Here is a 25,963-nt window from a genome sequence, read left to right as displayed (position 1 = left end):
CAAGGCCAGGTTGGACACATCCTGGCAGTGCCCATGGAAGGGGTCAGACAGGACAGCCCAAAGTCTTTTCCAGCACAAGCAGTGCTGTGACTCCACGTCCTGGAGCACCTCTGTCCCCAGCCTTGTGCTGGTGGCTCTGCTGGTACGTGTGCTCTCCATGTGAGTGAGGATATCCAGCAACTGGGGGGCTCTATAGACACCTCGTGCCCCCAAGCCCCTCTGTGTCCCACCAAGTGCTGGGCAGGACAGAAGGGCCCCCCATCCTGCATGCCCCACGCAGGGTGGCTCTGCAGATAGGTGGGTGGGGATGGGATGGTGGCTCCTTATCTACAGCTACACACAGCCCTGCAGCATTGGTGGAGGGGGGCTGCAATACCAAAGCCCCCATAGCTGCTCTGCAGTGCTGTCCTGGTTGGCCGCACGCTTGGCAGTGCACAGATGTGGAGCACAGCTGAGTGAGCAGCAGGGATGGGGACACTGGGAGACACTTTGACAGAGTCCCTGCTCTGGGTGCTGGCTGCTTGTGCTGCTGTCTGGGGACACTCACATCACAACAAGGTCCAAAGGGAGCAGGGAACAGCCCCCTGTCGTCCCCAAGTCCTGGTGTCCTCATATTGCTGGGGACACACTGCTGCTGGCCGCTGTGTCACCTCCTGCCAGGGTCTGGCCATGCTGCCCCTGTCACACAGAGGGGACAGCAGGGCTGGAAACACCTTGCACCCCATTGCAGGGTCTGCAGCAGCCACCCAGTGCTGCTTATCTGGGTCTCCAAGCACACAGCCCTGGTGGGGACTTATCATATCCCTGCAGGTGGCTTCCAGGAATGCCACCATGTCCCTGCCAGCACAAATAGCACAATGGCATGGCGCTGGCTGCAGGATGTGACCCTCGGGGGGACACACAGGGCTGGGGACACGTATGGGCAGAGTCACACACAGGCACACGCAGCCAGGCACTGTGGCTGTTTGGGGACACACACGGCCAGAGGCCATGAATGGCCACAGTCACACACAATGAGGTGACACAACCCTCTTGGGGACGCATGTATCCGTCCTTTGGGGTTGCATATGTGACATACGGACACATTGGGCACCAGTTTGCCATGGGCAGCTCATCCAGGGGATGAAGGACTGGGGGTGATCCAGCAAGGGGGTGGCCCCTGGCCCCTGGCACCCCCCTGTCCTCGTGTCCCCCACAGGCAGAGCTTTGTGGGATGGCACAGAGCTGGAGGCTGGTGTCCTCCCTTTCACCCCCCACCCTCCCAGACACGAAGGGGTTACAGGGCCACACCAGCTGTGCTGTGCAGATTTGAGATATGCAGATGAGGCTGTGCAGGATTTATAAAGTGGGTGCAGCAGCAGCACCCCACAAAGCAGCGGGGTCACCCCGAGAGGTGGGTGCTGCCTATGGGGACACAGCGGGGTGGTGGTGGCACTTTGGGGACGAAGTGACACTAACGATGCTCTCCTTTTGTTTAGGTGCTTCTCATCACGCTGCCTGCCGCCCTGGGCTGGATATCATCATATACTGTAAGTTCACTATAAGACACTACAGTATAGATGATGTACTCCCCTGGGCTGCACCCGGCCCTGAGAGCTGCTCCGTGGGACTGCACTGTGGGGCACAGGGGGGTTATGGGGCGCCCTGAGGAATGAATGCAGCCAAGGACACATGGCTGGCAGGGAAACCGTTACCATTACTGAGTTTAGTAATGGTAATGGTTCTGCTGACAGCCAGGCACGCAGCGTGGCATGGATTGGTGTGGGCTGGTGTGGGTCAGTGTGGGGTGGTGGTGTGGGTTCAATAAAATCAGAGATGGCACAGAGACGGTGGCTCCTTCCCTTGTGTGGGGGGGGGAATCAACGTTGGGGTGTGGGAGAGATACGGACTGGGGCAGTTAGTGGTGCTGTGAGGGGTGTGGGGCACAAAAGGGGCACTGGGGGGGATTGCATAGGGGTCAGTGGGGAGCACTGAGGGGTGTTGGGGGCACTGGGATGGGCTGGGGAGCATTGTGGGGAACAGCAGGATGAATTGCAGAGGACATGGAGCACAGAGGGAGCACGGGGGTGGGCTGCGGGAGACACTGGGAGCACTGGGAGCAGTGTGTGCCCTGGGGGCACTGGTGGGACTACGCACACTGTGGGCACTAGGAAAGCTGGAAGAACCAGAAGCGCTGGACAGGCTGGGAGCACTGAGGGCAGTGAGAGCACTGAGGTGTACTGGGCACAGGGGGCACACTGGGAGCACTGGGCACACTGGGAGCACTGGGAGCACTGGGAGCACTGGGCACACTGGGAGCACTGGGCACACTGGGAGCACTGGGAGCACTGGGAGCACTGAGAGCACTGGGCACACTGGGCACACTGGAAGCACTGGGAGCACTGGGAGCACTAGGCACACTGGGCACACTGGGCACACTGGGAGCACTGGGCACACTGGGAGCACTGGGAGCACTGGACACACTACGCTGCACCGCCGCCCGCACTGATGGGCGCCACGCAGCGCGGCCGGCAGGGGGCGCTACATCCATCACTGCGTAGGGCGGCGCCCTAACCTCGTCTCCCTCCTCTCTATGCTCCCCCCGCTTTCTCCTCCAATAGGAGAGGCTGCCGCTCGCGCTCCCGGCCTGCCCCGCGGCGGGACAACATGGCGGCGCCCATGACTGCGGCGGTGGCGCGGGGCCTACTCTGGGCCCTCAGGGCCGGTTCGGCCAGTCCGCCGTCACGGCGTGCAGGTGGGGCGGCTGGAGCCGGGCCGGGAACCTCGCTCCGGGGAGGCCGGGGTCTGGGGGAGGTGAGGGCGGGCCGGGCCGAACCCAGAGGGTAGGGGAAGGGCCGTGCGGTAGCTGCGAGGTGGGAGGACGGGGCCGTCTCGGTTTCGGGGCGGTTTCGCAGGTTTTACACCGTTTCAGCGATCCTCCTGGAGAGCTGCGCTCGCTGCAGCGGGAGCGGTTCGGCGCTGGGCCACATCCTGGGCCTCCCCGGCGAGCGGCCAACCCCGGCCCTGGGCCGGCACCCGCCGCCCGTGGCCACCAGCAGAGGTGAGCGCAGCCTGCGGCCCCCGGCCCCGCCGCGAGGTAAGGGCACCGTGTGAGCGCCTTCTCCCCCCGCAGAGAAGCAGGCCCGCATGGTGCGGGGCCGCCCTGACCAGCCCCCGGAGCCCAAAGTGCTGAGAATTGCCATCATCGGAGCGCCCAACGCCGGCAAGTCCACGCTTTCCAATCAGCTCTTGGGCAGAAAGGTAAAACTGCCACAAATCACCGAGTTAGGGCTGTTTGATCACCTTTATTTTTTAACTGTAGTGGCTGTGAGATCCTTTTAATTTCTTAAAGGTTTTCCCAGTCTCAAAGAAAGTGCACACAACCCGATGCAAAGCACGCGGTGTCATCACGCATGAGGACACGCAGCTGGTGAGCTTCCAGGCTACAGAAATGGTGTTGTGTCCCAGGGGCAGCAAAGTGCAGGATCTCCATCCCTGGAGGAGCCCAAGGCCGGGCTGCGTGGTGCCCTGGGCAGCCTGAGCTGCTGGGTGACAGCCAAGCCATGGCAGGGGTTGGAATCGGATCCTCTCTGAGGTCCCTTCCAACCCAACCATTCTATGTTTTTTTTCATTTCTATCTTATGGTGGTGTTTAATCACACTGATATAAGTTAGTGGCAGAGCTAAAACTGCATGTGGACTTAGGAAATGTGTTTTTCCTCTTTCTAGATCATTCTGGACACGCCTGGTCTCACTTGTCCCACGAAAGCCAAAAGGTATCACTGCTGCTGTAGGGAGAGATGGGGTTCTATCACTAGAGGTTTGAGCGAACACAAAGTGATTTCCACTATGTGAATTTGTAGAAGTGGCAGGAATGTAAATTTTTAGCCTCATTTCGATCTCTTGATTTCTTAATTGTTTATATTTCAGTAACACCCAGAGCCTGGGGAATCCCTTGAGCCCTGTTGTGTTTGACTGTGTGCGTGTGTGTGTGTGTGCAGTGAAGGATGGTATAAACCTGTAAGGCAGCTCTGTGTGAGCTGGGATGATGGAAAGTGCTGTTCCTGCACCTGCAGGGGGAAGGAAGATTGTTGTGGTCCAACACAAGCCTAGCATGCTCACTTGTATTTGCCTTTCAGGCATAAACTAGAGGCGGCCATGCTGACAGACCCGTGGGACAGCATGAAACATGCAGATCTAGGTGGGCACTCAACTTCCTTTGCATCAAACCCTTTATCTGCCACAGAAACTTATAACCATACAGCTGTAGTACCTCTATATGCTACTGGGCACTAAAGGCAGACCTGGGAGTGTGAATAAGAAGCAGGGGTAGAAAGGCATAGAAAGAACTGAATTATTTGACCAGGGGGAGGGGTTTAGAATTGCCTAATGGAAAGGGAGGCAGCTTGGGTAAATATTTGGCCTTGGATGTTGCATTTTAGCATGTGTGATATTTGTAGCACAGCAAGTGTAAACTGGGTTTGTTGTTTTCTCATGTGAAACACCATTTTTGGATTGCACGTGCACACTGCCCTGCAGAAGTGAGAGGAGGAACAGCAGGAGGGAAGTGATTCAAACACAGCCTACAGAGAAGCTTAGAAAGAACCTTTGGGAAATGTAGGTTCATTATTTTCCCCTCGCTCTCTCCTGGCAGTTCTGGTTTTGGTGGACGTCTCAGACCACTGGACACGAAACTCTCTGAGCCTGGAGGTGCTGAAATGTCTTTCTCAGTTTCCTCAGATTCCCAGTGTCCTGGTTCTGAACAAGGTAAGTGAGGAAGTTGGTTTTCCCACTGCTGACTTTGGGGTGATTCTTCCAGCTCCTCCAGAGCCAGGGCCCAGTTGCTGGTCTTGTTCAGGATAAATTCCTGACAGCTGCCTCTCTCTTACATTAGGTGGATCTGCTAAAGAAGAAGTTCATCCTGTTGGGACTCGTAAATGAGCTCACAGAGGGAATTGTGAATGGAAAGAAACTGAAAGTGGGGTCTGAATCTGAGCGTAATTCCAGTTCTCCTGCAAAAACTGTTCTTAAAGTGACTCAGACTCCTCCACCTGAGAACAGAGCTCAGGAGTCCCTTTGTCAGCTGGAAACAGATAAAGCCCAGAAGGGCTCCAGTTTGGATAACAGCAGCGCTGTGAAGGCTTCTGAGTCCAGTCTTGTTACAGAAGCAGAAGGGCAAAAGGCCTACAAATATGGAGATCTGAAAAACAGGAAAGGCTGGCCACATTTCCGGGATATCTTCATGCTGGCAGCTCTCAATGGAGAGGAAGTGGATACGCTGAAGGTAAATATGGTCTGAACTTGTGTTATGCTCTGAAATTGTTGTGCACTCAGCCTGGTACCCCAGGGCTTCGCACCGAGCTGCTCCTCCTTTGAGGAACAGCAGAGCTGCAGCCCTTGGGATGGGCCCACATTGGAGGAACTGTTCTCTGTCAGTGTGTGCAGTGTGTTGTCTGAGGGGTGTGATGTGTTTTGTGCTGACAGCAGTACCTCCTGATGCAAGCCAAGCCAGGTCCGTGGGAGTTCCACAGCAGGGTCTTGACCAGCCAGTCACCTCATGAGATCTGTGATAATATCATCAGGGAGAAGATACTGGAGTACCTGCCACTGGAAGTCCCCTATGGTGTGACTCAGGTAGGAAGCATGTGCTAGCAGACTTGCCTTCCAGTTATCTGTGTTGGGAATAACAGGCTTTGTGATGAGAATCCCTCTCTGGGTTTGTGAGACCCATGAGACTTCACAAGCCACGTGGCCTGGCTTGGGACTTGCATGTCAGCTGCCAGGCCCTTTTTGTGTTTTAAGTGGATCTACAGGTATGCAGCTGTGCCAGGGTGCTGAGCTGTTGTCTCTGAAAGAGTGGCAGTCGTCGTTGTTTGGTGCTGTGCCAAACTGCTGAGTCTGTGCTTCTGTTGCAGGTGACAGAGCTATGGGAGGAAGGGCCAAGCGGAGAGCTCGTCATCGTGCAGAACCTTGTGGTCCCAAGAAAGTCTCATAAGGTAAGAGGAGAGAGCTGGGGAGCATGAAAGGAGATTCCCTGTATCCAGCACGTGTGTGTCCTTGCTGCATTAGACATGCTGTGCCCTGGCTCTGGGCTCTGTGTTGAGAAGAGCTTGGTTTCTGGTTGGTAACAGCTTGTACCTCACTATTAGTTTCCCACGGCTTGGTTGTAGGACACCTCTGACTGCTGTGTTCTGTGTCCTTCTATGTCTGCACTGTTGTTTTCTTGGATGACTCCTCTCCACAGAAAGGCTGAGCGTGATGATGTTCTGTCTGGGTTTTGATACAGCTGATGTTGATTGGAAGAAGAGGTGCAGTTATCAGCAGGATCGCCCAGGAGGCCGGGCAGGACCTGATGAACATTTTCCTCTGTGATATCCACCTGAAGCTCAAGGTGGAGGTGAAGAGTTGAACTTTTCGTGTAGGTTTTGACTGCCACTGAGCTCATGTGGAGAAACTCGTCCCGTTTTCTGCTGCAGGTATCTTAACACCTTTGTTTAATTCAGGAACAGAGGGTGATGGAATCAAGATAGCAGGCTGAAGTAGAATATATTATTCTTTAGGGGAATGGCCCAGATGGTAATAAAATCTTCAGACCTACGGTATGGAACCTGGGGATGCACATCACGGCACCCCCAGTGCAGTTCCAGCACATTTGCAGAGTTGTCATCTTCTTCAAGGCTGTGCCTTGCATCCTTGCTGGAAAGTGTTCATGCTTGGAAATCCAGAATGACTTGAGTCAAGAATCTGACTGAACGAGGGAAGGGTGGATATTGTGATTCTTTGAAGTGTGAGGGAACATCTCCTGCCTTTTAGCAAAGGGTTGCAGTGAAGGATTATCAGCACCCATCTATCATCTCTTCTGAAGGCTGAGTGATTCCAGCAGTGGTAAGGCAGGAGGCAGAGGCTCCCCCAGCCCACACAGTGGTCTCATTTTTGTGGTGTTCCTTGCCCTGTACTCTGTTAAAAGTTCATGGCTGTGAGCACAGCTGCCTGAGGAGCCAGTATTGCCAAGGGAGGGTCTGTGCTGTACATTTCTTGTTTTTGGTGTCGGGTGGGGTCCTGCCTTTGCATCTATTTGGCAGTTCAGCTGGTGAATGAAAACTGAGGGGTTGGGTCTAAAGACTCCTCGGAGCAGCCTTGCGTAGGTGCTTGCTTTTCATACACAGACAGATGGCAGCCCTTTTCTTAGGGACTCGAATAGTTTATTGCAGGAACGTTACTACAAAGCCGTTACTCTTTGCACCAGGATAGAAAGCTGGAGAGGGGCAGAGCTGAAGGAAAGCTCGTGATTAGAAGAACAGCTCAGGTGGGGTTTGAGATCAGTCTCAGGAGGCTGTACTGCAGCACTGCGTTGCATTTACAGTGGTTTCTGGGAAGGAGCTCTGTGTGCCCCTGGGCTGGAGGAAGGGGGCTACTGGGGGCTTCTGCCTGGAACCTAAACCTGTTGAACAAGGGTTCAGCATCCCTCTGCAAGGGGCTGCTTTACCAACCTGCACTGAGCCACCAGTACCACACCAGGAGCATCAGGTCACCCAACATCCACCCGAAAAATCCTCCAAGGAACAAGCGTTGGCTTTCCTCCACCCCTTTACCACCATTCCGTGAATCCATCTCACCCACGTATTGTTTTTCTGTCCCTTGCAATAAACCCAGCACCGTTCTATTAAAACCATCGCGCGGGTAAAGCGAGGCGGTTGAGAAGCTTCCATTCGTTTCAGCGCTGTTGGCTGCATAGGGATGGGATGGGATGGGATGGGATGGGATGGGATGGGATGGGATGCCGCCCCCCCCCTTTAAACCTCCCCCGGAGGTTTTTCCCTTCGCGCCCGCAGGGGGGCGCCGTAACAGCGGCGCTTTCTCCGCGTGCGCGGGGGGCGGGGCGGGGCCGGGCCGTTGGCGGGCAACGCGCATGCGCGGCAGCGGCTGGCGCAGCCACCACGGCGTAGAGCGAGCGGGCGGGCGGGGAGCGGCGGGGCCGGCACGGGCACAGCGGCGGCGGCGCCATGAGGCCCGGGCAGGGGCACCGAGAGTGAGTGCGGGGAGACGGGGGCGGGAGCCTAACCCAGGTTAAATCCTCGCCGTCTCGTCATCCTTTCCCTCATTGTCCTTCCCGGGCCCCCCCTGCAGCCCCCTCCCCCCCTTCATCTCCCCACCGCCCGGCGCCGCCCCTCAGGCGCTGTCGCGATAGAAGGAGGGTCGCGACAGAGCGCGCGCGGGTTCTGAGGCGGTTGGGTGACGGGGTGAGGCCCGGCCGTGAGGGTGAGGCCTGGAGGCCGCGGCCTGGTTCGAGCTGAGGGCCTTCGTAGGGCCTGCTGAGGGGGGAACGGGGGTGCTGGGGGGCTTCTGAGGGGGATTTTAGGGATGCTGGGGGGGCAGTGGGGGGTTAAGGGCTTCCTGAGGGGTTACAGAAGGTGCTGAGGGGCTCCTGAAGGGATACACGGGGTGCTGAGGGGTTCTGAATGGCGTGCAGGTGGTGCTGAAGGGCTTCAGAGGGGATCCAGGGGATTTTAGGGGTGGGTGGGGGGGTGCTGAGAGAATACAGAGGGTGCTGAGGGGCTCTTGAGAGGCTCCTGAAGGGATAAAAGGGTTGCTGGGGGCTCTGAATGGGGTGCCGAGGGGTTCCTGAGGGGGCACTGGGAGTGCTGAGGGGCTCTTAAGGGGCTCCTGAAGGCACGCAGAGGATGCTGAGAGGCTCTGGAGGGGGTGCTGAGGGAGCACGGGGGGTACTGAGGGGCTGTGAGGGTGGGAAGGCTCAGGTGCCTCTGTCTGCTGGCCCCACACAGCATGGAGAGAATCCCACACGGTGCCCCCCGCCAACCCCTGCACCCCATGGGGCCGCCCTGCTGTGCTGGAGGGGCTCCTTGAGCCCTTTGTGCAGCCACTGCCCGCCAGCCAGCAGCGGGGTTTTGCAGCAGCCATTGTTAGGGCGCTGCTGGCCGCTCTGCTTCCTGCCAGAGGATTCTTTTTTTTTTTTTTTTTTTCTTTTTTCTTTTTTTTCTTTTTATTTTAAAGCACCTTCACGGGAAACGTGCTCGTGCCAAAGCACGGGGAGGGGGGAGGAGATAAAGTCAGAACGGCCTTGTGGCACGGAGAAGTGCTGGAGGCTGTCGGTGATGCAGCACGCACGGCGCACCTGTGTGGGCTGCTGGGTGCGTGTCACCCTGCTGACATTGCCTGTAATTGCTGGGAACAAGTTGGGGATAAACTGCAGATGCAGCCTGGATCTGGCATGGGCTGGTTCAGAGCGTTGCACTCGCTTTTTATGGTGTTCTTAATTATTTCTTCACCTTTTCTCACGGCTGAAGTCATAAGAAAACACGCGTTGGAAAACTTCTTACCGTAATAGTTAATCTCTTGATGGCAAAACCACAGCTCTCTGTTTCCTTGGTAGCACCTCTCAGTACAGGAGCTCAGGTTCCCGAGTGATGTCAGTGCTGGAGCACCGCAGTGACTGTGATGGAATCGGTCCCACCGGGTGCTGGGCTGCACAGCGTGTGCCCTAGGAGCTTTGGTTGGCTAGCTGGCTGAGATAATCCTGCGATTGCTCCTATGTGGGCAGCAGGGAGATAGATAGGAACCCAGGAGCTGCTTTTCCCTTTCACCGTACGTGTTTCTGAGCAGGTTTTTTCCACCCAAACTTGAAGAGCGCTTGCAGTTTCTCATCACAGATACGCGGGGAGCGGGCTGTAGTGGGAAAATCCATCAGGGATTAAATTCGGTGGGCTCTCGTTCCTTTCTCTTCTAAAACTGAAAAGCGTTCCTGTGAGTCCGGCTGACAGCATTGTGCTGCCACAGAGGACTGATCCTCGCGGGAGGCTCCTTGAATTGATGAAAGCAGAAAGGGCTGATGCTGAAAAGAGGTTTAGAAACATGAGGAGTAGTGAATTCATTTAAGTAAATGCATGGAGCTGCGGGGAAGACTTGCGATATTTCTCAACTATTTTAAGAAGCCGCGTCGAGTTCAAGTCTAACCCAGCCTGATGGCCTGGAGAGCAAGGATGCATAGCAATGGAACGAGAATTAAGTAAAAATAGATAGATCTGACATAACGGATGACACGGGGGAGATGATTGCTGGAAGATGCTGCGTGTTTTCTGTGCCTTCTCGCTTAGCCTGTATCTTATTTGTCGCGCGTCGCGGCTTTTGAAGTGTAAAGAAGTGGATCTCATTTTGTGCTGAGATGAAAGAAAAGGCAGGTGCTGGAACCCTTCCGAGGCTCAGTTCTGCCTTGGTGCTGACATTACAGGGTGACCTTACCCAGCGTACCCCCTCTCATCCTCTGGGTTCTTGGAGTGAATAACTGAGTGCCCTTAGCACCGGGCGCGTGCTGCTTAATCGCACGGTGGTTTTGATCCCTTGCTTTCTGGAGCTCGGGTGTTTGCCTTGATTTAAGTCTTATTTGTGTTTGTTTCAAGTTGTCCTCGTATAGATGGCTATTTTATCTACGTTTGCTCCTGGGGACTGGTAGCAGAACTGCTCCCAAGAAGCTATGTTGTCCAGAAATGCAGACAGCTGTAAAATCACACGCCGGTGCACCTGGACGTGGGATGGGAACTTCTCCTTTTGCCCTAAGCACCACGTTTTGCACTTTGCCTCGTCCATTCTCCATTTTCATGTCTTCTTCTCCATTTTTGACCCCAAGCCGCTCCCGGATGGGCACAGGACAGGAGATGGGTGCTGCTGGCAGCTTCTCCCACCCCACAGCCCCGGAGCAGCGTTGGTGCCTGATGGGAGCACGTTGTGTCCCTCACCACCAGCACCCTCATCTGCAGCCCCCGACCCACACTGATTTATGGAGATGGGTGATGAAGTAATGTCCATTTCGTGTTTCTCTAAAGCTCAGTAATTTCCAGGATTCGGGGATTTATGGAATTACTAAATACACCACTGAGAGCAAAGCCAAAGCCTGACTTGCTTGATTTATTGAACAGACGGCTGGAACTGTTAAATAATTGCCTTAGGAGCGTGTGGGAGCTCACTGAGAAGCTGCATTAAAAGAAAAGCAGTGCTGTGCACTGCTGTGCAGTGCTGTGGTTGATCCAGGCCTACAGACCCTTTTCAGGCTGTGGTTGATCCAGCTTTACAGACCCCACAGACCCCTATTCAGTGCATTCTGTCTCTTCACACCCCCCTCTCGTTCTGTACTCTGTGCTAATTGTCCTCCTGTTGTGCTCAGTAACGATGTTCAGTTTGTTTATTCCCAGCGCTGGACTTGTTGACGCTGCCTTGGGAGATCAGTTCCGATTCCCAGGGGTGGTGAAGAAAACAGTGATGTTTGGTCCCAGGAATCATAATATCCCATGGATGTGTTTGGATGGGATGAGGCCTGGGCTGGCACTGAGTACAACAGGTGTGTGTTGGGGTGAAGAGTGGGGAATGCATGGAGCAACTGAGCTGCGTGTTGCTTCCAGTCAGATTCTGATTGTGTCTGATCTGGGAAATGTGTGAGAGCAAGCAGGGATGGGTGATGTGGTGCCGTGCTGAGCATCCTGCAGGCAGTGTTCTGCAGTGCTGCCCCTCACCCTTTGGCCACCTCCCTGTCCTTAATGCCCAGCACTGAGATGGGAGCCACTCTGCCTTCGCAGTGACTTCATCTCAGCCGGTGGATAGAAAGAAAAGAATTGCAGCCACAGGGCAGGGCGAGAGGAAAACGGTGTGTTTCAGAGCATTGCATAAGTGGGTGCTGAGTGCTGTGGGCTAGTTGCATTTCCTGCCCCCTGTCTCCTCGGTGCATCCTGTCCTCCCCTTTTTGCTGGTCTTTTGCTCAGCTTGCAGCGTGGCAGAGCCACCAGCCTGCCCTTTTCTGTGCTGGGCTCATCCCTCCCTGCAGGTAGGGTGGGGATGGGGGTCCTTGGTGCCCAGTTTCTCATTTCACGATCCGGGGAAGTCATTCATCTTCATTCAGCCTTTTATGCCATCGCTGTTCTTTGCAGTTTTTGGCCCCCTGAGCTGGAAGCAGCCATGATGCACAGGTGGGGCCTTGCCCTGCATCCCCTGCACAAACACTGCCAGAGAGCAGAGCGGGCTGCGATCAGCCTCTGCTCCCCTGTCTTGAGTTTAAACCAGGACTGCGAGGACAAAGCCTGGTGCTTGTGTGAGCAAAGAGCCGTTATGGGGATAAGGGCGAGCATTTCAGCCTCATTGAGGGGATGGAAATGGGGGTGTTTGCTGGCTGGCCCCTGGCCCCCACCTCCATTCTGATGCAGGGAAGCCCTCGGCTTCTGCCCAGAGCCAGTAATTCCTGCATCCTTTGACTTTAAATGGTTCGCTACTGTGCTGAGCATTTGTGAATGAATGTGGAGGAAAATCAATGCATGAGAAGGGCAGAGCAGGAAGAGGATGCAGCTCTTCCCAAGGCGTTTTCCTGGTTGTGCGTGGCCTGATCCCGGATTTTCTGTCGGTATTTAAATTTAGAAATGGATTCTTTTGGAACGAGGCACTTCCACCATACATTCCAGGAGCCTTCTGTGTAATGTAATCGGGCAGGTTGGGTGCTCTGCTGCTCTGAGCTGTGCTTACGTCCCTTTGCAAGACCCCATGCTGCTGTTTCTCCTCCTGCTTCCCCCAATATTTGCTAGAAATTTGTTTCTGAAGCCTTTTGCACCTTCTTGTCCCTTGTTTCTGCTTAACGAGGTGTTATTTTTAGAGATGGTAGTCGTGAAAATAACCCTGAATGTTTCTGAAATGCAAATTCCATTTCTTTGATGGCTGCCATTAGCACTGAGTGTTTAAATGCTCTGGGAATGGAATTTGTTTTTAAAATCAGTCTGAATGATGATACAGTGAATATTTCTGATGTCTGGTTTTTCATGTTTGCCACTCATTTCCAGCACAGCTCAGTTTAATAGTTCCGGGCATCTTCTTGCTTACAGATCATCAATTAAAGAAGTTGCAGATGAAGGGCAATAAAAACTCCTCCAGCAGTGACAGGTGCTGTTATACACTTCAACCACTTCCACTTAAGTCAAGAAGGGAACAAAATTAAGGTTTTACATACTTCCACCTAGTGTGCACGGGGGAAATTGCACCTGTGCTTAAATCCCAGCAGTTCCACCTCACAGAGATCCTTGCTTATTGGGCTCTGCTCATCGGGGGGTGCCGAAGGAGCGTGCAAGGCTGGCAGGTTTGAGCTCCAGGTATTGATGCCTTGCTGCCTTTGTGATGCCCATTCAATGGTGATGCACAGGTTTAAGAAAAATCACCTTTCAGTGCACGGCGTTCAGATTCTGCTTCGGTATGTTCTGCTCTATTTACTTGTCATCCCGTGCTGGAGCTTGGGCGGCGTGATTTATGACCGATTGCTGCTGAAATAAAATTAAAGTGGCTGTTCAGTTATTTAAGAGCCAATTAAGCTGGGTTTTATCCTGATGTAACGTTTCCAACAAAAGTGCATAAAACCCAGCAGGCAGGGGGAAGGAGGGCCGTTTCTTTCCTGCCTTTCGGTGACTCCCAGAGGCAGAGGGGCATTCCCTGGCAGTGTGTTATCCCAGCTGTGGCTGCGTTGCCCTGTGGGATGGGTGCTTCTGCTGATGGTGTGCTGTAGGATCCCCGGCCCTGGGCTGCTGTGGGCTTCTGCTTTTCCTGATGTGTGAGCGTTAGAATGCATCTCTTGCTGGTGAAATGCCAGTGGCAATCCCAGCTTTGCCGTGGCAGTGTAACACTGTAGATACCTCCTGTGGGTTACGGAGGCGCAGGCTGAGATTATTTCAATATTAAGGGTCTGGTTTGCTGTATTTTTTATTAAAAATATATCAGATATTGATGCAGATATAATTTTATTTCTGCTAAGCAGACAAGCCTGCACTCGTCAGCTCGCAGATTGCAGCGTCTGTCTCTGTCAGGATCACAGATAGGGAGGAAATGATTTATTCGAGCTTCCAGGGCTTAGATAAAACCCTACCTGGTCGTGTGCAGATGGTGCCCAGAGGATAATGCACAGCTCAGATATTTGTGCAAAGCACTGTGCTTTTGTACCAGCACCCCCATCTTCAGTACAGCAGTAATAGGGAGGTTTCCACTGCTATTGTACTAGCCTGTTTTACTCAGGGGATTGAATTAATTGCCAGGGGTGGAGCAGATTGGTCCTTCAGCCACCCAAACGTGTGGAGACAGGCATCAGCCAGGTGCAGCCCTTGGTGCAGATCCCCCCAACACACAGAATCACAGAACCACAGAATTGTAGGGGTTGGAAGGGACCTCCAGAGCTCATCGAGTCCAACCCCCCTGCCAAAGCAGGTTCCCTACAGCAGGTCGCACAGGTCGGCATCCAGGCAGGTCTTGAACATCTCCAGAGAAGGAGACTCCACCACCTCCCTGGGCAGCCTGTTCCAGTGCTCCGTCACCTCACTGTAAAGAACAGTGCACAGCAGCCCCATCCTTCCTTCCTCTTGTAAGAGTGCTGGGTGCCCCCTGCTCGGGTGTCCCTTGGTGCTCCATGTGGTTCTTGTGTCCCCCATCTCCAGCTGGCTGCTCCAAGGGCTGTGGAGCATTGCCTGGTTGATCCTGGAGGAAGCTTCGTGCTTTGAGGTGTCAGTTATCAGGGCCATGCAGAGCAGCAGCAAGAGAACCCCTGGGCTTGGGGTGGGAGCTGGTGATGGCTGCAGGTGTTTCTGGGGGTACCTCCAGCTCCTTATGAAATGCTCCAGCAATATGTGGTAAGGCCAACTCTGGCAGTGGCACTAATTCTCAATAAATGTTTACTAAACATCGTTAATGGATTTAAAATGTTTTTAGGAATACTTATTAGCCCTTCAGACTGGCTTGGTGAAGGGAGCCTGTCTCCATGGGGGGCTGCCATTTTAATGCTTCCCAGCAGGAGGCCTATTTGGATGATGCAAATTAGGTTGGAAAAAGTAGGCTAAGCCATTAAAAGTATGAGAGATCATGAAATGTAACATTTTTAAGGTGACTCGTTCTCCTAATTATGAACATTCTTGCTACCATCCTTTCAATGTGCCGCTTTATTTTCCTTAATTCTCACATCCTTGCCTTACTGCTGCCAACCTCAGTGCTGTTTGCTCTCGCAGCCACTCCTCAAAATGGAAGCTGTAGTCCATTTGCTGCTTTATCACCAGCAAGGTGCTTGGAAATACCACCACGTGCAGCGTTTGGTTGTATAATTAGAAATGCAGATACAGACCTTTTTGTTGCGCCCTGCTTCACTTTATTTTTTCTTCCTTCTGTTAACATTAATAGGAGCTGAAGGTTAAACTTCTCTTATGTAAACTCTGGTTGTTTGCAGGATGCTTATTGGCAAGGTGATTCATTCTGGCAGTCAGAAAGGGGATTTGCCTGCAGGTGGGTGAAGGTGGGCACCAGTCCCTGCAAGGCTGGATCCTGGGAGAGGATGCACTGCCATGGTCACCAGGGTGATCTGTTAGGAGCTCCGCTGTCCAGAGCAAGGATCAGGGAAGGGAACGTCTCTGTGGGACTCGTGGCATCCCTTTCACACCTTGTTATGCTTCCAAGAGCCTCCTGCTCACACCTGACCCCAGACACGTGCAGGATGTGTGTCTGGGTCCATGCGGTGTGCTGCTGTGCCATGCACTGATGCTGGAAGGTCAGAGTTTACAGCCATCCAGCCAAAGATTGTCCGTGCAGAGCTCAGGAAGGCACCAGCAGCCATTCCCACCTCACACAGCAATCAGGAGGTCTCTGAATCCCCATGCCTGCTGCAGGGTGGGTGGATGCCAGGCAGTGCTAACAAAGGGCCTTTGGTAGAGCAGGGATGAGCTGCTGGCAGCAGGGTGACATGGAGCTGTGGCACACGATGGGGCCCCAGTGCCCTTCCCCTACAGCTCCAGTCCTACAGCACTGCTGCAACCCATCCTCACCCTCCTCTGCATCTATTCCTGTGGGCAGCCAGAGGGGCAGTGCTCCTGGTGCCTGCCAGCTCGCGAGTTTCATTTAATCCTATTAATTTTTAATAGAAAATTAATATTAAACTAGCTTATTTCCAGCCTTTGTAGAGATTAGACTCCCAATTTGTGTTTGCTTTGGAGAAGAGCATTGAATCCTGCGGGCCCTGGGGATGTCTGGCTGAGGGCTGTCATCTCCAGCAGGCAGATAGCAGTGCCCTGTAACCGTCTCCAGCAGATGTGTTTCAGACATGCATCCCTAAACCCGGTGCTCTGCAGCAGGATGGTGGTGGATAAACTTAGGGAACTGGGGATTTCCAGCTGAAGGTATGGAACGAGTGCGTTGTGTTGGTTAGCACGGAGCTGGCCTGGCTGATGTCTAGAGGAAAAGGCTTAGGGCTGAACAGCAACTTGATGAGGACTTTGGTACATAACAATTAATGGGATTTAGGGTTTCTCTTCGTGAGGAAAGCATGTTTTCCATCGCCATGTTGTCTGGAAGGTGGTATGGCAGGGTTGCAGGAGGGACGTGGCCTCCAAAACATGAAGGAGGAAGGCCTGCTGGGCAAGCAGATTCTATCTTTCTCTTTAAGAGAGGTTCTGGAAAAGTAAACTGCATTCTTTTGCTCTTGCAGACTTTTTCAGTTGTTTTCCTTTCCTCCCAACCTCAGCCTGATATTATCTTGTAAGTAATCATTGCGTCATACTTGCTTTATTCTCTACTGGGAAGTGAAATAATTGCTGTGCACTTTTTAACGGGTAGCGTTGGGGAAGCCTGGTAACACTGAAATGCAGATGAGCAGAGCAACAACTGCAATATTGCAATGCTTGTCTGTCTTGGAGCTTCCCTGGGTCCTGCTGGGCAGGAGGAGGAGGCACGAGCAGCAGCCACAGCATCGTGGGGCCCTGGGCTGCATGGTGAAAGTAAAGCTGTGATGTGCCATGCGCTCAGGTACCTCTCATCTGTGGGAATATTCAGCCAGACTTTCCTTATGAAGTAGTATTACATGCTATTAATTATTCATTGCCAGTTTAATTCTTCTTTCTTGCATATTTAATTGCAGTAGCGTGCTGTATGTCACAGTGATTTCCCAGAAGAGCAGTTCACCAAAGGAAAACCGTTCAGGTATATAGCCTTAAATGAAATGTGTCCGAGCTCACTGTGTTGTTTCATTTGGGAGCAGAATAGGATATTGTCAGATGTTTCTTATGGGGAAGCAATCACACAAAATCAGGATTTTGCTTAATCTTTTCAGTGCAATCCTCGGAGCTGAAATAGCTGCTTTGATTTTTGCTGGTGACGTTGGCATTGTCTCGCTTGTTTGATGAGGAGAAATGCTTAACGGGAAAGGAGGACGTGATTTTGGTTCCCTTCTCTGTGCTGGGGGGGCTGTATTGAGGACTTTGGGAGCGCCAATCGATTCCTTTCAGCAGATGAAGGAGGGGAATAAGATTTCCATCGAGTTTTTTTTCCAGCTATCGGAGCAGCGCTGCGTGATGGAGAATCGCTTGGCTGTTTTTGCAGAAGATCAGGACAGGATTTGGTGCTGGATGTGAGAAAACACCGGGGAGATGGGAATTGCAGCTGCCTTCCCCGTGTGCTCTGCATCGCCATCGTGGAGCTGCCGTGTGTGGGTGAGCGCTGCGCCCTCGTGCTGGGAGGCACAGCTGTGCTCTGCTGTTGGCTGCAGGAGCCGAAACTTGTGAGAAATGTGTTTGCACCGTGTCTGAGCCGGAGGAGAGAGGACATAGCAGAGCCTGCTATCTGTTTACTGCTCCGATAAGGAGGTGGAAGAGATTGCTGGCCTGTTTCTGAACTCTGCTTAATGAATGGTTGCTAGGCAAATTGCATCTCAATCAGTTTAATCCTCGAGATGTCATTTACAGGTCTGCTCTTTGTGAGGGCCGGGGCTGTGATCTCATGCGCTGCACCGGGCCACGAATTGCTGGCAGAGCAGCTCAGCAGAGCCCCAAAACGCTCGGCAGGGACGGGAGGGCACTGGGTCAGCCTCACATTGTAATGCTTCAGTGCTGGGTGAACAGGAAGGGAAACGTTTCTCAATGGGGACTGCGCTGCTGCCCGGACGGCAGGTATTTATATTTGAGCTGAGTTGGCTGAGAGACTGATGTGGTTTCAGGGTGTGTCTGCGGGACGTGACTCACTGTGGCTCATAAGAGGCGGTGGTTGTTACCTGATACGGGGCAGGGGGCCGGGGATGGCCTCTGTGACCCCTCTGTGATCAGGGAAGGGCTTGGGACTGCTGGATCCAGCCTCCAGCTGCTGCACTAGTGGACTTTCTCCCTCAGAATCAGGCGAGAATCGATGGCTTAAGTCTGCACCTCTCTGCATTGAGCTCGTGCTTTAGTCCAAAGGAGCAAGTTTCCAAACACAGTTAAGCTTTAACAATCCCTTTTTATCAGAAGATAACAATATAGAGGTTCTTATTGGTTTCCCACGACAGAGATTAATCTGACTGCGGTCAGAACATTGTTCTTTGCATGGCTACACCTTCCTTTAGTTTCAAATCTATCCTCTTTTAGTGCTGTGTGTCAAGGCACTGTAAAGGCGGACTGGAAAAGACTGGACTTGTTGAGCAGCAGAGGCATTTTGGAGCTGTTTGTTTTGCTGTGCATTGGTATGAAATGTCCTTTGTGTGGCCCAGTTACGAAAAGTGCCAGTGAAAGCACTTGGCAGCGTTTGCCTTGTTTGAATGTGTGCAGCTTTTGTGTTGTTTGAGAATACTGTTAAAATTTTAGGAAAAGATTGCATTAAAACGTGCAGAGCATATGCAGAATATTCCCCTCTAGTCGCCAGCAAAATGCCAGCAGTGCGTGCATCTTGAGCTGGGGATGGCAAGGGGGCTGCTGAACAGAAGACTCTGTGATCAGAGTGTTTTTCATGCAAATGAAGATATATTTTTTTTTACATGCTGCTGAATCAGGGCCTTGTGTAGCGAGTACAGCACAGAAGTGATAAGATCACTTTGTCATAGCTTGAAATGGTGCCCAGCGTGTCTTTCAGCCTGCTGAAACAGGCGAGGAACGCTCTCGATAGGGGCACAGCAATGGCTTCTAGAGCCCAGCGTGGCTGCACTCTTCCTCCTGTCCAGCTGGGACACGCAGTGCCACCCATGCACCCGTGCACGTGCTCTTCCTGTTGCCTGGCTGTTGTCCTGAGAAGGACTAAAGTCTGTTGGCTTTCCTTTTGTATTTATTAGCTCATCTCATCTTCCCTTTCACGCTTAGAACCGGTTTGGTTTAATGAGGACTGTTGCTGCCAACAAGCAAATGGATCTGCGTAGTTACATGGGGATCTAAATCCTGCCTGCAGATGGGTAGTGCTCAGCAGCCTGGTGTGACCTTGGTAGAAGTTCTCCAGCGTGTTACTTTCCCTCTTTATTTATCACTCTTGCTGTGTAGCAGCTTTTCTTACGGAGGAGCATCTGAGCTATTGGAAATCCGTCCTCGCTTCTCTTCCTCTCTCCAGAGACACCGTCAGCATAACACCCGGGCTGTTCAGACTGAGGTCTGAATATTCTGCTTTGGCACAATCAGGAGGCATTCAGTAAAGGAAAGAACAAGATGGGAAGAAGCTTTGGATTTAGGGCTGAGATTTTTTGATGCTTTTCAGTCCATAATTGCGAGCAGTCTTGGTGAGAAAGGTCAAAGATTTCCTTCGCACGAGGTGCCCCAGGATGCAGGTTGAGATCCATCAGAACATACAGCACAAAAGGGAGAAATGTGCTCAACCACCATCAGATTTCAGGACCGGGCTCCCCGTACTTCCAGTTGTCACATGAAGATTCTAGAAACAGTTTCTGGTCCTATTTTGCAGTCTCCAGTTCTTGTCCTTTTCATCAGGATCTCCTTTTTAACCCCACGTGTTCCTGGAGGTTTTCAGAGTGCAGGCATGGAACGTTTTCCCTGGTTTTCTCATGCAAATAATGGTAAGGATTATTCTATGTTTAAAATCTGGTTTATGCTGGCTTCTGAATTTCATTCAAAATCAGCATCTGGAGAGCTTTCTGATCTCCTGTGTGCAGCTGTTGTCATCTGTTCAAATGACTTCTGCTTAATTTTTAGCGAAGGGCAAAGAGCTCCATCATTCTGGCCCAGAGGAAATGGTTCACCTGCTACAGTCAGAAGTTTCCCCAAGCACACAGCTGACCCAGCAGGTATCTGTAATCCTTTTTATCAGGAAGCGTGGCAGCCACAGGTATCTGTTTATTCTCTGCTGCTCGGGACCTGCAGTTGTGCTTTGCAACTTCGTTCCCCTGTGCTGAGCGTGGATCTGAGCAGCTGCTCTCAGGATCCCCTCTTGTCCCCAGGCAGCACAGAGCCCTCCTCTGGAGGCTCCTCACACGCTGCTGCTTCTTGCTCTCAGATGTGGGTGCAGTCACAGGGAGTACCAGGTTATGTCCCCGAGCAGCCCTTACATTCTGAGTGTGTTTCCCTTGATTTGCCAGGAGCTTTCTGCTCTGCTCTTTGCAGGAGACTCACAATGTGTGCCCTTGGCTGGGTACATGCTTCCTGTGTCTTTCTTGCTTTGAAACGGGTTCCTGTTGCTCTTTGGCAGGCCCTGAAGCAGCGATCTGTGGAAAGAGCACATTCAGAGCTAGAGTGACTTTACCTCTTTGTTTTCTCTCTTTCTTTAGGCCTGTATGGGATCAGCTGGTCCCACATTATGTGTGAAGTAGTTAAAATTTAGCCTGCATCTGTAGGATGTGATTTCTTCTCCCCCCGCCCCCAGTTGCTTTGATCAAATCAAAATACAAAAGCAGCGCTTTCATTTCTGGTTTTGTAGTTTCAAAGACAATCTCCTAACATGCTCTAGCAGTCCGGACCCGAGTCCTTTTCTTCCTTCATCCAAAGGCACACTGTGCCTTGCACCTTTCTCCATATCAGCAGTTAGGATCTGCATTGGCTTTTATCTGAATCAAAAGACAAATGGAAGAGGGCAGGACTCTGCAGGAATGGGAAGCAGACGTACATGTGCAGTGGAAATATGTAATCCTTACATTCAGGCTACCATATGGAGTGCAGACCAATTTCTGTATTGGATATTTGTAGCCTGTGCTTCCAGAAATGTGAGTTTAGATTTCAGGCTTTGAAGGCTGGCTAATCCCCCCAGCAGTTAATACCAGCATAGCATTCTGTGATGTCAAGCCTTTCCTTCTAAATGCTGGGTTGGCTTTTTTTCTTTCTTTTCTTTTCTTTTTTTTTTTTTTTTGCATATGTCAAATACACAAAGCGAGTCTCCATTTGAGAAATTAGCATTCAGACACTCTGTAAGCACTTTATTTTTGCTTGCTTTGTATGCAGCTGAACTCGTGTCCAGGCTGGTAGTCGCTGAGCTTCCACTTCTCCACGTGTGTCAGTGCAGTTTGGCCACAAGCTTGGTCCAGTGTCCTAAGAACACAGCTGTAACCTTCATGCTGGAGCAGCACGTCTGCAGACCCACTGCTGGGGGGGTGAGGATTGTCCTAAAAAACCTCTTCCTCAGCAAGATGAGCGTTCTGGTCATTGCCATCCTTGTCAAAATCCGAGTTGTGTCTGACAGCATGTGTGGGTTTGGGATACGCGTTGCTTTTTCAGAGTTGGAGCTCTTCAGGCAAAGCTCTCTACGTTAAGGAGTCAGATTCAGCTATTCAAAGCAAGTTGATAAATTGCTTTTCATTAAGCATCGAGTGCCAAGGGGTTCAGTGTTGTGTTCCGAGAGCAAAATGCATTCATTACAGCTTCTGGAGAGCATTTATCAATCACACGGTTATAAACAGTGCTAATGCAGCTAATTGAAGGTTGAAAAATTTACTTTTTGGAATTGGTTGACTGGCTTGGTTACTGTGTGGTTGGAAAAGCAGTGGCCTGGGTTTGAAGAACAGCTACAGCTGTGTATCCCTGTCCTGTCTGCAATTCATCTGCTGCACCTCACTGTGGAAAAAAACAAACGTGCGTGCGGGTTTTTGTTGGGGTGATGTGTTTGTGGCTGCTCAGACCACTGGGTGAGACTGCTCTGCAGTGTTTTGCTGGGCCTGCAGACAGGGATCTGTGGTTCCTGCACCGTGCAGAGCCTGTGAGCACCTTGCATAACTTGTGTGGCTCTCCCTGTCGTTGTTTGAGCAGCTGGCAGTGCCACCGGCCACTTGTGCTTGTTGGAAAAGCACAGAGCGAAGCACAGGCTTCTTTACTGTAGCACAAAAAAAAGAACCTCTTTCTTGCAGCGAGATAAGCTTTGAGTTTCTTGGTGAGGGCAGAGTTCTGTGTCAGTACGCCCCAGCAGGAGCCGGCACCTCGCCTGGAGCGAGGCAGCAAATGCCTTCCTGGGCACAGCAGCGTCTGTCTGTCTGTGCTCTGTGTTCCACCAGCAGCTTGTCTTGTGCCTGCGGTCACAGATGAATCTCCAAGCTGCTTTGTCAGGAGCCAGCAGAACCTCTGTGTCCCACCGAGGGACTCGTGCACAGCCAGCACAGCCAGCACAGACCCCACGTGTTCATCCAGCAGCATCGCATCCAGCCCTCAGTGAGTCACTCCTCCTTGTCTCAGCGTGAGAGCTCTGCTCCTTGCTTTCCATGTTCATCCTGCCTTATCTTATTTGCAAATATTTTCTCGTTTTCAAGGGAATCTATTTTTAAAACGGGAGTTCAAACACATTTTTCAGTCTCTAACACATCTGGTTTGTTGTTTGTGTGTTGTGGATAGGCAAAATATGTTCAAAGTTGGCTCTGATAAAGTATTTTTTTTTTTAAATAATCAGCTTGTAATAAAGGAAAGGAGCCACTTTCCTGCTCGGGGAACTGTCATAATCTCTAACTTCTAATGATGCTTTACAAGGAAAAACTGTCATTCTCCTGTCACGTGCAGCCACAAGGATTTCTGTAAGTGATGATTAAGACTTAAGTCCTGGGCTCTTCTAGGGGAAGTGTGGAATGAGAGAAGATAACTGTGGAGGTGATCCAGGCACCAGAGAGGGAAGTATTTCGTGTTCCTTCCCCCTTCGCCCAGGCACTCAGCAAAGCTTCCTGCTCCTCTACAAAGCAGTGCAGGGCAGGAGGAGCTGTCAGGAGATGCTGCAGCTGAGTGTGCAAGGAGCACACAGCCCATGCAGCTCCTTGGTGGGGCAGCAAGCTGCAGAACGATGACCTCACCTTGCTCCCAGCCACCTGAACACATGGGATTGCAGCACACACGTGCTGGTGCTGAGCCTGCAGCTGTATGCTCTGCTCTGGGAAGGGGATCTGTGCATAGTAGGGTTTCTTTGAGGGCAGAAGGAAGCTGTGCATGAGAATGGAGAAGGGCTGTTGGTGGGAGCAGTGCCTCACTGCTGGGCATCCTTTCTCTCTCTCCTAAATGCAGATTTATGCACTGCGAAACAGAACTCAGATACATCCCAGACTGTTTCTGCATCCCCATTACCCACCAATACAGCTCTGAAAAACCTCAGAGTTGGATGTTACCATATAAAAGGCGAAGGAAAATTAATTAAAGGTCAGAGTGCTTCAGCGTAGTAAAAATTCAGAGGAGGCAAATGCAGAGTTATTCAAATCGCTTTGAATACGGCCAGGCTGATTTTCCTATTTCTTGCTTAAGCTCCCATAGTGTAAGTAATCTCCCCGTGTCTCATAACTGACCACGAGTGTATGTGTTTCAAGCAGTGCCAGAAATGCTCCTTTGAAGCTGTGGCCAGGCACTGCAGATGTCCCAGCTTGTCTTTTCTGCATCTTTCCTGCCCTTCGGAGAGACCTGCCACACCTGGCAGGACCTCCTCCTGGCTGCCTCGTCTATCAGCTCCCTCCACATTGCAAAACAGGGAGTAGAATCTAAAAATAGGCTTAAAAAGAGGTGATAGGCTTTGAGTAAAGTAAAATAAGCCACCGATTTGGGTCATGAAAGGGAATTTATATCACTGGTTCTCTGTTCCAGCTTTCTCGAGCTAAAATTCTGCTTTGACAAATGAGAAGGAAGAGCAGCAGCAGTGAGTAAATGGAGTGGAGGAGTGCAGCGTGGTCTGATTCCAGTTCCTCCCCGGATTTTGACCTTGTAAATGTAATGTGAGATGTCAAGGTGGTATTGAATGTTCTGCAGTTGAATTTATCTCTGTAGTATTCTTCAGTGGTAGAAACTGTCACCCACTGCTATCCATTTAGAATGGAAGGAGCGTGGCGGGAGCTGATTAAACGCCGCATCCAAAATGACGTCAGGAGCCCATGGTGAGCCAGGTACATCCTCTGTCTGCTCCGTAATCATGAGACCGGTCTTGGAACATAAATCTGGTCCAAAACCCCCTTTAAGCTTCTGCAGAATGAGTTGTGAGCAATTTCTGCCCGTTCCAGTGCCTCGTGTGGCTTCAGTCACGTGTGTGAAGCGCTCCGCTCTGCTGTGGTGCAGGACGGCGTGTTAATAATTGCAATTGGAAGGAAGTCCTGAAGCCGGGAGGATGACTGCTGCTTTCTGGTCTGTTGGGCAACAGAAATGCCAAACACAAGCAGGTGAAGCAGCAGCAGTTAGGAGAGGGGCTCGCTTCCCTGGCCACCAGCATGGCCTGGGCACGGGCAGCAGCTCCGTTCCTGGCTGAGGACAGCCCTGCTGCTGGCTGTGTCAGCCCAGCTAACGAGCAGCGTGCGAAATCGTGCTGTGATTGGGCTGTTATACTGCTAGCAGTTTCATTTGCAGAGTGCAGGCAGGAGCAGGCTTCTTGCCAGCAGCAGCTTCATTCAGATTAGGGCTTTAGTTCAATTATGTCCAATTAACTTTTATTGCAGATAGCAGTGATAATTACTTGCAAGTCAATTTTTTGGCTGTGGTTATCCCAGGGCTAAAGTCTGAGCTTGATGGATTTTAATAACTGCAGTGACGTCGAGCTTTTCCTCTTTTTTTCTTCTTTAGGCCTCAATTAGATGAAAGGTCAGAAGCTGTGTAAAAACCCATCGTACAATTAAAGCCAACTGTTCTGCTCTCAGCAGATGTGTAACGCTGTGGTTTAAAATAATCTGTTGGGACCAACCTAAAAACAGCTCTTCAGAGCTGGGGATCGTAACCTTGAGCTGTGCTGCTTCGCCCAGGAGTGGGTCTGATGGAACTGGTGTTGCCTTTCTTCCTGCACTTCATCCTGCTCCAGTTGCTTACCTGGAAGCCTTCAGTGGCAGTCCTTGGGCACGAGGAGTGTGCTGTGTGCACTGTGCTGATCCTCCGAGGCTTCTTCATTTTCTCCTCGCCCTGTGAGCAGAGCTCAGCTCAGAGCAGAGCACGTGCATGTAAACCCTCCCCTCTCTCCCCTCCAAACCATTGGATTTTGCTGCCTGAGTTAAGTTATAAATGCAGGTCAGCCCCAAAGGCAAAACGGTTTATGAGCAAAATCATAGTTAATTAAACTGCAAGAAGCAGAAATTGATTCTGATTGAAACTGTTGCAGGGCTCTGCTAAAGGTCCACCCGAGCACAGAGCCAGGAGGCACGGTGCTGCTGGATGCTGGGAGCACCGCGCTGCTCCCGTTGTTCGGTCTTCCTAATTCCCCATCCCCAAATACACTGATGCTGCTCTGATTGATTACAGAGTGCCTCTCCACACGTTATTTTGCAGTTCACCATTGCTAAAACATTAAAAGGATGAGCTGCCAGCTGGTGTGGTTAGTTCATTGCGCTCCAGGAACCAGCGAGATTCAGTCTGGCTCTTGTGCAGCGCCGAGCGGGCGCGCATTGCGGTGAGCGTGCAGGGAGCAGCTGCTGCCAGGGGGCTTCAGCTTGGTATGAACCAATTTGTAAGCCCTCTGTATTTAGGTTACTTTGAGAGAGGGAGAAGGAACGAGTCTCGTTTGGTCTCGAGCAGCCTGCTGGGGGGTAAATGAGACGCCGAGGTTCCCCTGGAGCATGAAGGTTGCCCTGGATTCACTTGTGTTTCCTGGCAAGCCGCTGCAAACATTTGTACCAAAGAAATCTTACAACCCACCTTCATTTTTTGGGGTTTGCTTGCAGCATTTATACGTGCTGAGCCCAGGTTGTGCAGCCCACGTTCAGGGTTTGCCACCGATCCCATCAGCAAGGATGGAATCCCACGCAGCCGCCTGGTGAGTAAGGAGGAGCAGCAGAGCGGAGCAGTCGGCCGCAAGCACTGGGCAGCATCTCCCAGCTCACG

General features: G+C 51.9%; 2 protein-coding genes across 8 annotated transcripts in view; both read left to right on the top strand.

Moving 5' to 3' along the window:
- Window positions 1-2,646: 2,646 nt before the first annotated feature.
- On the top strand, window positions 2,647-7,667 carry ERAL1 (Era like 12S mitochondrial rRNA chaperone 1). Of its 4 annotated transcripts, XR_006180586.1 has the most exons (12): window positions 2,647-2,734; window positions 2,912-3,040; window positions 3,113-3,240; window positions 3,332-3,409; window positions 3,708-3,754; window positions 4,118-4,179; window positions 4,633-4,745; window positions 4,873-5,262; window positions 5,463-5,612; window positions 5,894-5,974; window positions 6,265-6,454; window positions 6,539-7,667. XR_006180586.1 is itself a non-coding variant. In XM_042879634.1 (11 exons), the coding sequence occupies exons 1-11, from the start codon at window positions 2,647-2,649 to the stop codon at window positions 6,385-6,387; spliced, it is 1,389 nt and encodes a 462-aa protein (XP_042735568.1). In that variant the 3' UTR covers window positions 6,388-7,667. The 4 variants fall into 4 exon arrangements, 3 of the variants coding, with proteins under 3 accessions (XP_042735568.1, XP_042735569.1, XP_042735570.1); XM_042879634.1 differs by having other exon boundaries at window positions 6,265-7,667; XM_042879635.1 differs by having other exon boundaries at window positions 2,652-2,734; window positions 5,466-5,612; window positions 6,265-7,667.
- Window positions 7,668-7,947: 280 nt separating this feature from the next.
- Window positions 7,948-25,963, top strand: part of FAM222B (family with sequence similarity 222 member B) — a 28,637-nt gene continuing 10,621 nt past the window's right edge. Inside the window, exon 1 of one of the 4 annotated variants that reach the window (XM_042879716.1) lies at window positions 7,948-8,007. The gene's annotated coding sequence lies outside the window, so the exon portion shown is untranslated. Of the gene's footprint in view, window positions 8,008-16,942; window positions 16,962-19,922; window positions 20,011-25,963 lie in introns of those variants that run through there. The other 3 variants (XM_042879713.1, XM_042879715.1, XM_042879714.1) reach the window with 3 other exon arrangements.

Source organism: Lagopus leucura, unplaced genomic scaffold, assembly GCF_019238085.1.
Source record: "Lagopus leucura isolate 7727_CA_CO unplaced genomic scaffold, USGS_WTPT01 Super-Scaffold_100024, whole genome shotgun sequence".
NCBI lineage: Eukaryota > Metazoa > Chordata > Aves > Galliformes > Phasianidae > Lagopus > Lagopus leucura.
This window is presented reverse-complemented; position numbering and strand designations above follow the sequence as displayed.

Excerpts from the sequence above, each read along its gene's own strand:
- ERAL1 (XM_042879634.1), top strand. The coding sequence starts at position 2,647 with ATGGCGGCGCCCATGACTGCGGCGGTGGCGCGGGGCCTACTCTGGGCC. Across the intron at positions 2,735-2,911 it reads TCCGCCGTCACGGCGTGCAG|CGATCCTCCTGGAGAGCTGC; the intron begins GTGGGGCGGCTG and ends ACACCGTTTCAG. Across the intron at positions 4,746-4,872 it reads GTGTCCTGGTTCTGAACAAG|GTGGATCTGCTAAAGAAGAA; the intron begins GTAAGTGAGGAA and ends CTCTTACATTAG.